Source organism: Ipomoea triloba, chromosome 13 (assembly GCF_003576645.1).
Source record: "Ipomoea triloba cultivar NCNSP0323 chromosome 13, ASM357664v1".
In the NCBI taxonomy this organism is placed as follows: Eukaryota; Viridiplantae; Streptophyta; class Magnoliopsida; order Solanales; family Convolvulaceae; genus Ipomoea; species Ipomoea triloba.
This window is the reverse complement of record NC_044928.1, coordinates 21,046,062-21,059,294: the sequence shown is the minus strand read 5'-3', so window position 1 is coordinate 21,059,294 and position 13,233 is coordinate 21,046,062. Positions and strand designations below refer to the sequence as shown.

Below are 13,233 nucleotides of genomic sequence, written 5' to 3'. Positions count from 1 at the left end.
TTGGTCAAACTCACTGTTGCAAAAATCTTCCACCTAGACACTAGGCGCCCCTAGATCGAGGGGCGCCGCCTAAACCGCTTAAGCGCTAGGCGCTAGTCTACCGCCCGCCTAGCGCCTACTGCAACCATGACACTCAAACTATTGACTTAATAATTGCAATGTTACAAGTTTGAGTCTAATGGAAATATTCTAGACTTAAATTCTTATGTTCCTTTTTTGGCTAGAATTACAAGTTGGTGGTTGGTTGTGGCGATTCAACTATCAACGTAGAAATTCATATTTACTATATTTATCTTTGAATATGTTTGTACCCCCTTAGGCTCTGTTTGGTAAAATATGGGGAGTTAATAGCTTATTTTGATACCCTACTTGAGTTAATGTTTCAAAATAAGTTCCTGGCTTTTTAATTTTTTTTCTATTTGTATTAATTTATAAAATGACACCATTTACCCTTCATTAATTAAAATTCTAATATCTTAGTTTATCTTTTTATGTCTTTTCACACTTATAAGCTAATTCAGCAACTAATTTTACCACACTTTATGACTATGTTTGGCAGAGCTTATATAGGAGCTTATATTTTAAGCTACTAATAAGCTATAAGCTCTGTTTGGTAATGTTATCAAAATAAGCTATTAGCTTAAAATAAGAGCTTATTTTGAAACGCTACTTGGGGTAGCTTTTCAAAAATAAGCTAGTAGCTTTTTAACTTTTTTCCATCTTTATCCTTACTATTTTAAATAAATGACATCCTTTACCCCTCCTCTCAATTAAAACCCTTTTGGCATTTTCTTTTCATTATGTTTGGTAGTAATTTCAGTTTGACATTTATGTTTGAACATTATTTTTGTATGAACTAATCTTATGAATTATAAACATTTTTTTACTTTATATATTTTCAAATATATGTTCTTACTTTATATTTTATTTAAAGATATTGATTTCATTATTTTATATTTTAATATATAAACAAACCTATTTAAATTTAAAATTATTTAAATTGTATGAAGATGTCCTTTTTAGTCTTTTTACATTCATCAGCTTATCAAAAAACTAATTTTACCAAACACTTTTAAGCATAACAGCTAGCTTAACAGCTCTTAAGATTTCAGCTTCGAGCTTATAGCTTTTCAGTTTTCAGCTACTTTTCAGCTTTCAGCTACCTTTTCAGCTAGGTTTGCCAAACATGGCCTAGGACTATCAAATTCAAATATTAGATGAGTAACTAATTCAGAATTAAACTTTACTATCAAGCAAAGATGCTTTATATTAAATGGTATGCTCATGCAGCAATACAAATGAACTTCTATTTTCAAAAAAAAAATAAAAAAAAAATGAACTTCTTACTTTAATAGAATATAATGGAAGCAAAACAAAAATACTATTTTCAATCCTTAAATTTTGAATACTATTTTTATTTTTTGACTTAAAAAATATATTTAAAAAACTTTTTTTTCAAAAAAAAAAATCAAATTAGTAGTAGGGTTGACCAAATTTAAAATAAAGAATTTCTATTTTTTTATTTATGGAAAAATCCTCCTCAAACCAATAGGTAGTTCCAATGTGGAGTTGAACTTAAAATATTGTCATTATAAAACTAATTGTCTGATTAACTTGATTAGGATTATGTCTAAGAGTTTCAATTTCTTTAAAGACTTCATAATTATTATTAGTAGGGTTGACCAATTTGATCACTTATAGAAAATTAATATAAAGATTCAATTTTTTTAAAGATAATGCAAAACTACAAAGTAAATATATATGTATTGATTTTAATAGAAAAATAACTTTTTCTTTTCTTTTGCAAATAATCGGGACGAATTGAAAAAAGAGTTATAGACATGATACTTATATTTTCATTATTAACATTGACTATCAATTTAAATAAGTTTAAGTTCTTAACATTTTGTATATGCTAACTTTATAGTACAAAATGTCTAAAGTACCGTCTCTTTTTTAGCATCTCTTTAAACTTTGCCCTTTTACAAGTGAGGATATTTTAGATACTTTAAATTATATTTGATAATTTGATGGATTCAAAAAGAAAGGAATAAAATGAAATTTTGTGAAATGAATAATTAAGAATTAAAAGTAACCAGCTTAATTAGTGTGAATGATCGTACACTTCTTTTTTTTCTCCCATAAAGAGAAGTTAGAGTTGTGTACTCTCGTTTCTTAAGAGAGATCGAGAAGAATGCTGAATAATGCACTCTCGTTCTTCAAGAGAGATTGGGAGGAATGTTGCTCTCGTCTTTTAAGAGAGATCGGGAAGAATGCTTGACAATACATTCTAGTTTCTTTTTTGAATACTACTGACTCTGTTATAATGTAGTATCTGTTCATAGTTACTTTTTCAATCAAATGAATTACAAAGAGTAGGGATGACAATTTCAATCCACCCCGCGGATATCCACCAGAATCCACCCCGCATGGGTCGGGTTTTTTTGGGTGATATTGGGTGATGGATCGGAGGTGGGTCTTAAAAATGTAAACCCGCGGTGGGTCGGGTTGGATTCAGGTTTTATATACAAAACCCGCCTAGCACCCCACCCGACCCACCATGTGTGCATACATATATATAAGAGTAAAATAAGTAGTATTAATATATAGTTAATTATAAAAGTTTCAATAACTTTGGGTAACTTTTTACTATTTTTATATCTAAACTACTAAATTTATTTTTAAAAATTAACAATTTAGTTATTATATTATAATGTTTCTATTATTTTATGTTTTAGTATAACTAATGAGTTTTGTTGTTTAATTATGTGTAAGTAATTTTGATATTATTTTTTGAAAAAATAATAAGTTGATAAGTGGTGGGTACCCTAGTGGGCACCCGCACCCGATGGGGGTGGGGATGAATTCTAAAAAAGTCCACCCGATGCGGGTTGGGGGTGGGGGTGGGTGGAGAAAATGAAAAGTGGGTCGGGTGATGGATATAGCCCTCCCCAATCCACACCCGACCCATTGCCATTCCTAACAAAGAGTCAATATCGTCTCCACTAAAATTCAAACCACCTCCTTCATGGGGTGTAACCGGTGCCACTAGACCACAAGATTTTTGGTTTAGATGGGAAGGAATGTTGCGGAGAGGCGGTTTGTGTGAATGAATGACAATCTAAAAGAGTCCAAACTGAGGAGTGAAGAGGCAGAATTTGCGATAGAGAAATTGTAAGGTGTGACACAGACATTGGGTATGGTGGTCCCTCCTCAGCCTTTTCCTCTTTTATCATCTCCATCACTCAACAGCTCATCTCCTCTCAATCCTCACCCTCTGTTCTGTTTGTTCTCTTCTCACCCCCCTCCCCGTGACTCTCCTCCTTCCCTCCTCTCAATTTCTTTTTCTTTTAATTATTACTCCCTATTTATATTTAAATTTAAACCGCTATTTATCTCCCCAGATATTTTCTCTTGCACTTCTGCCTCATCTGCATATTCATCCATGTAGTATAAGATTACATTTCGATGAGTCCAAGGTAGATTTTTGAGGTTTTGTAATTGTAATTGTAATTAATTTAAACCCTCAATTTTTTTTTGGGATTTTATAAAGGCTCTGGTATCTTCTAGGCTTCCAAAAAAGTTTTTGTTGTTATAGTACTTCACACTTTTTAGGGTTTAGGGTACTTCACCTTCAACTTGTAGCTCTCCGATGCCCAGTATTTTGTTGCCAATTGTTGTTTCTGGGTATTGAGTATTGGCCAATGGGTTTTAGCCAAAAATATGTGTGAAAGTGTGAAACTGTTTTGAGTTGGATTCATTTCTGGTTTCTGGTTTCTGGTTGCTCTGTTTTCTGGTAATAATGCTTTCTTCTTTGAGTGGGGGAGGGATAGCCTATAAATTGGAGCTTGAGATAATAAGGTCTCCATCTACGTCATGGGCGTCGCAGTCGTCTTCGCCGTCGTCGACTCTCTCGGAGAACAGTAATTCTCCGGTTGCAATCTCCACCAGGAAGCCTCGGACGCCTCGGAAGCGGCCGAACCAGACCTACAATGAAGCCGCGGCTCTTCTGTCCACGGCGTATCCGAAGATATTCTCGGCGACGGTGAGAAACCCGCCTGGAAAATTCACGCGACCTAACCAGTCCTTTTCCGGTTCCTCCTCCGACCTCCTCCTGCCGTTCTCCGCTCTAGACGGCGGTTGCGATGGCTTCCTTCTGCAATCGCCGGTTGAGCGGATCCTGAACCGACACCCTGCCGCTCCTCGCAAATTGCTCGCCGGCTGCGGAAGCCCTAGGGAAATCGACTCGAATTCGCGGCTGAGATTCGAGGATTGCGATGAATTTGAGGAGGATTTTGAGTCGGAATCGATTTTGGATGAGGAGATTGAAGAGGGAGGGATCGATAGCATCATGGGGAAGCTCAACGAGAGCAACGATTCGGCGCGGGAGGCGGAATGGATGAGCGCCTGTTACGGATTTCCGATTGGGATGGGATTTAAGGCCATAAAGCAAGCCGAGAATGGAGATTGGTGGAGATTTCCGGTCGCGAGCATTAACGTCGCCGACATCACCCCGAAAACCGAGAAATCTCCGGCGCCGGCGACGGAGAAGAAGAAGAAGAAAAAGAAAGTTGAAAAGCCGGCTGAATTTAGGGTTAACGACAAAGAGTGCTCATCTTCTTCAGCTCAAAGTGCATCCAAAGAGGAATCTAGCAATCCGAAGGCGAAATCGGCCGGTTTGCTCCTGAAATTGAACTACGACAGCGTTTTGTCGGAGTGGACGGACCGCCCGTCGCCGTTCTCCGATGAAAGTCCGTGCTCCGACGCTGCCGGAACTGATGTCCAAGTATGTTTCACAATCTTCTCCTCCCGCCATCATTTTCTTTAGAGACTTTACTTGCTACTTTAACTTTAGCTTGTTTGACAATTAATGTCAACGCCTAGCTAGTAAATATTTTATTATTTTAAATTCTAATAAAAAAGTTAAGTTATTGTAAATGTTGTTAAATTTATGGTGAAATGGTTAAATACGTCTTATAACTTTACTTAAAAAATTAATTAAGCGTCTAAACATTTTAAAATTATAACTTAATCCATCAACATTGTATTTTGGAGTAATGAAGTTCAAAAATCGGTTAGTGACCTGTATTACAGGTCACTAGATTTCGCAACCCTCCAGCGCAAATTCCGACAAGAAAACAACTGGCGGCCCAGAGTCGCCTTCTCAGGCGGAGAAGGCAATTGGCCGCCTTCCAAAGTGAGAAGGCGACCTAGAGTCTTATTCTCCGCTTTAGACTTCTTCGGTGATCTGAGAAGGCACCCAAGGTCGCCTTCCTTCTCTGTGTCCGGCGACCATTCGGTAGTCGTAGATTGTTTTCTTGTCGAAATTTGAGTCAAAGAGTTGCTGGAACCCAACTATTTTTTGAGTTTCATTGTACCAAAATATAATATTGATGAGTTTAATTATAATTTTAAAATATTTATAACTTAATTGACTTTTCAAGTAAAATTTTTTAAGGTTTATTTGAGCCTTTTCCTTAAATTTATTAGATGTGAAACTTTTATTCGACTGCTAAATATTTCAAGTAGTATAGTTTTTAATAAATAGTGAGATTGTACCTTTGAAAAAAGTGCATCATGGCACATAGGAATATACTAATATGGGTCCATAAGCACGTGGATTTCACACACAATTTTTAACATTATTTTTGTCATTATGAGTTTATGTTTAACTACTTTGAAGTATTCGCTAATATGTGTACGTTACTTTTTTGACAAAGTCCCCTTTTACTTTCCCAATCATTGTCCTGCCCCATTAGCTAATTAATTTAAAATTGATATTATTAATATAATCTATATTTATTTTATATTTTATCATTAATTATGAGTGGTAGAGTTTTTATTATTTTGAAGAGATCTGGCAAAGTAATGAATTGTAGTTGAATTTTTCATATTTGTTATTTCGCCGTCATATATTATATCGAAAATTTTGTAAGTGTATTATTGTGTTTTTATATAGCTTTGGAGTTTCTTTGTAGGATTACTCGACTTGGAAGCATTTTAGCCATTCCTTCAATATTTAGCTTAGCTTGGATTGGCTATTAGAATCTATGTGAAAATGAGAGAGTTGTTCACTTGTTCTTAAGACAAATTTTATTTTATTTTATTCCCTACCTAAAATATAATATTTATTTGTTTAATATGAATTGCTTTTCTATTTAATTATTACATGTTAGGTATGTTGTTTTACTAGTAGAATAATTCTATTATATATATTCTAGAAAGTAAGCTATTATTATTATTATTATTATTTTTCGCAAACTAATGAGATCTTTTGGTTTATTGCAGGCTAGATTGGCACAAATAGACTTATTCTTAGAGAGCGGAGTGAGAGAAGCGAGTGTATTGCGTTACAAAGAAAAACGACGTACGCGCCTCTTCTCTAAGAAAATTAGATACCAAGTCAGAAAAGTCAATGCCGATCGACGACCTAGAATGAAGGTGTGTGCATAAAAATGTCTATATATATATATACACACATACACACAAAGTCACACAAAAACTAGATAAAATGTTGTACTCATTGTTGTATGGTGTGTGCAGGGGCGTTTCGTGAAAAGTCCAAATTCTCCCGACGATAGCGAGCAAGGATGATGACCTATAATCCAGCAGGCATGTTTCAATTAGTTAGGATGGATTTTGGTCACCACATTCCTTGGCATCTGTACTTTTTTGTTTATTCTTCTCGATTATGCTACTATTTTATTTATTATCATTATTTGCCTAATTTTGTTTTTGGACATATATATTGAGCAAGGATGATAGACCGGTTGCTAAGAGATCAAGCAGATTAAATGATCAATAATATATAGTCCAAAACTCAGTTTTCCCCATCTTGATTTCGTAATATATTCCTCTTTCTCCTGAGTCCTGAGCTTGTCTAATTTTTGGTGCTTCAACTAAATCACACCATAATAACAGTATTTTTTCTTTTGAACTAACTAATTTGATATCTAGTTTTATTTATGAGAATTTTTTTTATTCTATACTTTTATGTGCAATGCTTGAACTTAAAACCTTGTTTAAAAGAAATTAAACTATTACTGCCTGAGCAACATGTCATGGATTGACAAACAAATTTTCTCTTCTTTTTCTTTTCTATAAGTTAATTAACTAGTCTTCTATGGTCTTGATTATATTTCACTGTTTAATTTCGTGACTTTACTGCTTCAAACATTCTTTACCCTTACTAAATTTCACTTCACTATTATTCAAATCTTTATTTGACTGTTCAGGGATACTTCACTATATTGCTCATTGTAGTTAGCTTACCTCACTCAATGTCTTGAGAGATCTTTGCTCGATTAACTTCTTAATTACTTTACTAAAGCGTTACTTTTCTATTCTATTAAATATTTTGGATGTACTACTTGCAATGCCTAATGCACTACTAGCACTTCACTAATTGTATTATATATTGATCCTTAGCTTTTCGGCGTTCATATTATTGAAGCCTAACTAATTTCATTGCTTTGCAAATTGCAATGAACATTACAAACCAGCAGTCTTGGAGAGTTGGAGACATCACTGTTCGATCTCGATACTTTATTAAATTTATATTGTCTATTTTCTTGACTTTACACTCTAAGTAAGTAAATTCAAAAAATCTATACTATTAATAAAAACAATATCCTCAACTTTAACTTCCTGCCCAAAATACTCCTATACTATTAAGGTTTGCGTAATATTGTAAAATATGATAATACAATTCCTATTCGTAATTCAATTGTAAATTAAAATATAGTAATACAATTCCTAATAAAATATATTCTTACCTACGTTCCTATTCGTAATATAATTCTAGATTAAAATTACTAATCGTAATAATACAGTACATATATTTCCCTGTAATGCAATCTATACTATTAATAAAAACAATATCCTCAACTTTAACTTTCCGCCCAAAACACTCTTATACTATTAAAGTTTGCGTAATATTGTAAATATGATAATACAATTCCTATTCGTAATTCAATTGTAAATTAAAATATAGTAATACAATTCCTAATAAAATATATTCTTACCTACGTTCCTATTCGTAATATAATTCTAGATTAAAATTACTAATCGTAATAATACAGTACATATATTTCCCTGTAATGCAATCTATACTATTAATAAAAACAATATTCTCAACTTTAACTTTCCGCCCAAAACACTCTTATACTATTAAAGTTTGCGTAATATTGTAAATCTATACTATTAATAAAAACAATATCCTCAACTTTAACTTTCCGCCCAAAACAATCCTATACTATTAAAGTTGATGTTACGAAAATTTGGCATAACTCAACCCACAAGGCCAACCAACATTCGTGCCTCAGGTGTTGGCGCACATGAGTCAAGCCTTTTGGGATTTGGTTTGCACCCTCCCTGCGCGCGAGAGAGAACATCTATGCTATACAATTCAATAAGCCTTAGAAAGACTCTTGTATAAGTAGTTGTGCAAACCCACTTCCCAAACCAATGTGGGACAAAAGCTACTTGAAAGCTTTTTCTCTCCATTTTTCAAACTTAAATGGGTCAACTTTGAGAACCAATTTCTCATTCACCCATTATCTTTTTTGAGCGTACAATATATCAAATTTTTCGTCTAACTACTAAGAACCCAAATCGACTTTGACCCGACCTAAATTGAAAGTGGATCCTACATATATTTGTACCACAGTATAGCCACTAAAATATCATTTTATGCTATTTTTTTCCAACAGTTATTTGTCTAGAGAATATCAATGCTCTACGGTCAACTAACAATCACTCAACTGGTTATCCCATTACTCCCAATTACTCAACTGATGAAATATGAAGTATGAGTAGTCTGATCTGCCAATCAACGGTTATTGACATCGCATTTCAACAGTTTGGATGAGCATCATTCCAAAAAACTATACACTCCATTTGGTAATCTGGAGTGAAGTTTGGATTAACAGTTTAGATATATGATTCATATATTCTGATATATTTTTGTTTATTGCCTGATGCAATTATGATGATTTGAATTTTGAGAGCATAGAAACAAGCTCGAAACATGCTTATATGCTTGAATGGTCTTACCTCAAATTTACTACCCACTATCACACAATGCCTTATGTTGTATGTTGTATTAATATTTGATGTTATAATTTATATAATTATATATCGATCCAAATATTCTTAATATATTATAACAAATCCATTCCGTGCATCCCACGTGTGAAAATACTAGTAAGGAGTAATAAAATCCTAACTTACATTACATGCATCATCAATAAATAAATAAATAAATATATATATATATATATATACATATATAATACACACACACACACACACACACACACACACACACACACACATATATATCCCTATTACATCACATAAGGGTGAGTCTGTTGCTAAAGTCTTGGAAACCTGTTTCCTTGATTAGGGGATTAGGAATGTGTACACTATAACAATAGACAATGCTTCATCTAATGACACTGACGTAGGTTTTTAAAAAAGAAATTGATGTCTTGGGGAACATTTACTGTGAAGGGCAAGTATATTCACATGAGATGCATTGCCCATATTCTAAACTTAGTTGTGCAAGATGGGTTGAAACAATGTGATGCTTCCGTCAAGAAGGTTAAGGAGACTGTAAGATATCTGAGAAGTTCACGTGCTAAACTTAAGAAATTTAGGGAATTATCTGAGTGGATTAGGATTGAACAGAATTCTTCCTTGCATCTAGATGTTCCAACCATATGGAGCTCTATATATCTTATGTTAAAAGCTGCAATTACTTATGAGAAAGTGTTTAATGCGCCTGAAGAAAGTGATAGTTCGTTCAAATCAAATCTGGGTGATTCTGTGCATGATTTTCTTGATTGGGAGTCTGTGAAGAGTTTGGTGGAGCTCTTGAAATGTTTTTATGATATGACAATAAGAATTTCAGGTTCTTTATTTGCCACATCAAACACTTTCTTTTCTGAAATTTCTTATTTATATTGCCTCTTGAATGGGATGGTGGAAGTTGGTGGATCTGTGAAACTGATTGGGGAAAATATAAAGGCTAAATTTGAAAAATATTGGGGGGATATAGATAAGATGAACTTGATGATATTCTTTGCAAACATTTTAGACCCTAGGGATAAATTAGAGTACATGACAACACAAATCAATCACATGTATGGTGAGGAAAAAGGTAAAACCTATTATAAAAAAGTTCTTGCAGCTTTGATAGAATTGTTTGATGATTATGTTGCTTCTACTGCCTCTAGTAGTCCTGCTGTCCCTACTGCTTCTGCTACTCCTACTGATTCTTCACAGTTTGGGAGACCCCAAGATTTGTTAAAGTCTCAGATTAAGAAACAAAGAATGGAAAGAGTTTCAAAATCTTTCTTTCTCTAGCTTGGATGGCTAGTTTTTTCTCTTGCCCTCTGTAGCAAGTTTCTCTTCTCTACCTTGCTTCTTTCACCTCCGCCGCTCTGTTCTCACCATGGATCTTGCTGATCAAATCAACACAATACCTCCTCTCTCACCCAACATTCATCTCCCCTCATCCTCTACAACCCCTACACCCTCACATCAACCTACTCAACACCCTCTGGACTCATCCGACGGAACCCCAAATCTCAGTGACATCGACATAGGTGGTATCGATCTTGGCTTCGACGATGAATAAGAAGTTGCTGATGACTTTCGTTTTACGCTTGTGGGCAGACCAATCACTGAAAGAATCATCAAATTCCCCTTTATGCGAGACACAATGGCTACGGTTTGGCGCCCTAGGAAAGGGGTAGCAGCAAAGGAACTGTCGGAAAACACCTACCTCTTCCAATGTTTTCACGACCTTGATATGAATAGAGTCCTTGAGAACAGGCCTTGGTCATTTGAACAAAATCTCCTAGTTCTTACGAAGATCCTTCCGGATGTTCCCCCTCTCTATATGCCCCTAAACACGGTCAAATTCTGGGTGCAACTCCACGACCTCCCCCTAGGGTTCTTCTTAGAGAAAGCAGCAAATGCTTATAAGGAAGAACGAAGGGGAATGGAGCTGGATCAACTTCCGGTATGAGAGGTTGCCCAACTTTTGCTTCATCTGCGGCATTATTGGACACACTGATATGTTCTGTTCGAAATCGTTTGATGATCCGAATCAATCCACCGAAAAGATGTTTGGAGCTTGGCTGCGCGCACCCAACCGGAGGCCCTCACCGGTGATAGGCAATCGATGGGTTGTTACGTTGGAAAAGTCTGATAGCAAAACGACAATAGTTCTGCCCTGCCAGAAAGAGGATGTGGTGTCTGGTACAAGCAGTATCCCAGGCCTGTCCACCAAGGACGCACAGTGTACGACCCGTCCCTTTGTTCAACACGTAGCCCCTGTTTCTGGTATGTCTCTCCCGACTAACGATTCAGTACGTAACGATGTTGCCATGGAGCACGTTGATAGTCAAGTATTTGCTGATGGGGTGGTCATTATGGACCCCAAACGACGACGCATGGAAAAGGGGCCTCCCCCTAAGCCCACAACAAACTTTGTTGATCTTAATGGGCCTAACTTCTGTTCAAAAAACTTGCAAAGGGCTGGACCTGTCTTTCAGGCCAGCCCAGAACAATGAGTATCATCACTTGGAACTGTCGTGGGCTTGGGAACCCGTCGACGGTTCAGGTTTTAATGGACCTGGTCTATTTGAAGAAGCCCAATGTTATCTTTTTAGTTGAAACTTTTGCAGGTCAAAATAAACTTAACCCGTTAAAACTCAAGTTGGGCTATCAAGGACTCTTTTGTGTAAGCAACGATGGTCACAGTGGTGGTTTAACCATCTTCTAGAAGGAAGGCACCTCAGTTTTTATTCAATCCTACTCAAAACACTATATAGACGCATTCATCTCTCTCAATCCTGAAGAGGCAGAATGGCGCTTTACAAGTTTTTATGGCTGTCCTGATCGAAATCGTCGCCATGAATCTTGGTCTCTCCATAAGCATCTTTCCAGCTCTAGCATCCTCCCCTGGGCGGTCATGGGTGATTTCAGCGACATCCTTCACCAAGACGAAAAGCGGGGCAATAATCCCCAACCCCAGCGCCTAATCTCTGGCTTCTACGACGCCATATAACACAGTGGTCTAAGGAACTTTCCCTTCAGTGGATATCAGTACACTTAGGAAAGTTCTAAAGGAACTCCAAATTGGGTTGAAGCCAAATTAGACAGAATTCTAGTCACTGACTCTTGGTGCAATCTATTTCCTAATGCGAAGGCAGCCTCTCTAACAGCAGCTAAGAGCGATCATATGCCGCTTCACCTTTAGATCCCACAACCAGTTTTACCTAATCCCAGAGCCTGCTTCCATTTTGAAAGCCTCTGGCTACGTGAAGCCCACTATCGCAATATCATGGTTGAATGCTGGTCCAGAACTTCAGGGCAAAGTCTCATGGATTGGGTGGGGAGTTGCAGTAAGGCAATATGGATATGGGGGAAGCATTTCACACGCAATTTTCATAGGCGCCTTGATTTTTGGCGTAAACGCATGGAGGCAACTAAACACAGGCATGATCATTATGGTGTATTTCTCTTTAAAGAAGCCCAAACAGAATATCTCCGGGTTCTTCAACATCAAAGTGATTATTGGCGCCAACGGGCAAAACAATTCTGGCTCAAAGACGGTGACACTAACTCCAGTTTCTTCCACCGGTCAGTGCAACGCAGACAACAAACCAACCGCATTACTCAGCTTAAGGATAACAATGGCGCTTGGGTAGAACGAGGTATTCAACTTGACTCACTCATAACCTCATATTTTCATGATCTTTTCTGCCCTTCAATGAGTAATTGCGATTCTGTGCTAAACTGTATTGATCCTATAATCTCTGATGTCCAAAATGCTGCTATGGGTAGAGGGGTTTCAATTCAGGAAGTAAAACTAGCTTTATTTGACATGAAAGCCGATAAATCCCCCGGTCCCGATGGTTTGAACCTGGGTTTCTACCAACACTTTTGGGATATCCTTAGTCATGATATTCACACTTTCTGTTCTGATTTCTTCCTCACTGGTTAGCTGCCTGCTAATGTTAATGCCACAAATATTGTCTTAATTCCCAAGAAAAATAAACCTGTGAGCATGGGAGATCTTAGGCCCATTGCATTGTGGAACACCCTCTATAAACTACTCTAAAAAACTTTGGCTAACCGGATCAAGCCCCTTCTCCGTACCATTGTGTTAGACACCCAATCAGCTTTTGTGCCTGGCCGTTTTATAACTAATAACATTAT

At 36.3% G+C, this 13,233-nt stretch overlaps 2 protein-coding genes across 2 annotated transcripts; both read left to right on the top strand.

Moving 5' to 3' along the window:
* The first annotated feature begins 3,274 nt into the window (after positions 1-3,274).
* LOC116002966 (protein CHLOROPLAST IMPORT APPARATUS 2-like) lies at positions 3,275-6,867 on the top strand. The gene is made up of 3 exons (XM_031243155.1): positions 3,275-4,786; positions 6,289-6,441; positions 6,544-6,867. Exons 1-3 carry the CDS (start codon positions 3,803-3,805, stop codon positions 6,592-6,594), a joined length of 1,188 nt encoding a protein of 395 aa, XP_031099015.1. The 5' UTR covers positions 3,275-3,802; the 3' UTR covers positions 6,595-6,867.
* A 4,711-nt stretch (positions 6,868-11,578) lies between these two features.
* Positions 11,579-13,018, top strand: LOC116001341. The gene is made up of 3 exons (XM_031241225.1): positions 11,579-11,632; positions 11,844-11,987; positions 12,272-13,018. Exons 1-3 carry the CDS (start codon positions 11,579-11,581, stop codon positions 13,016-13,018), a joined length of 945 nt encoding a protein of 314 aa, XP_031097085.1.
* The last annotated feature ends 215 nt before the right edge of the window (positions 13,019-13,233 follow it).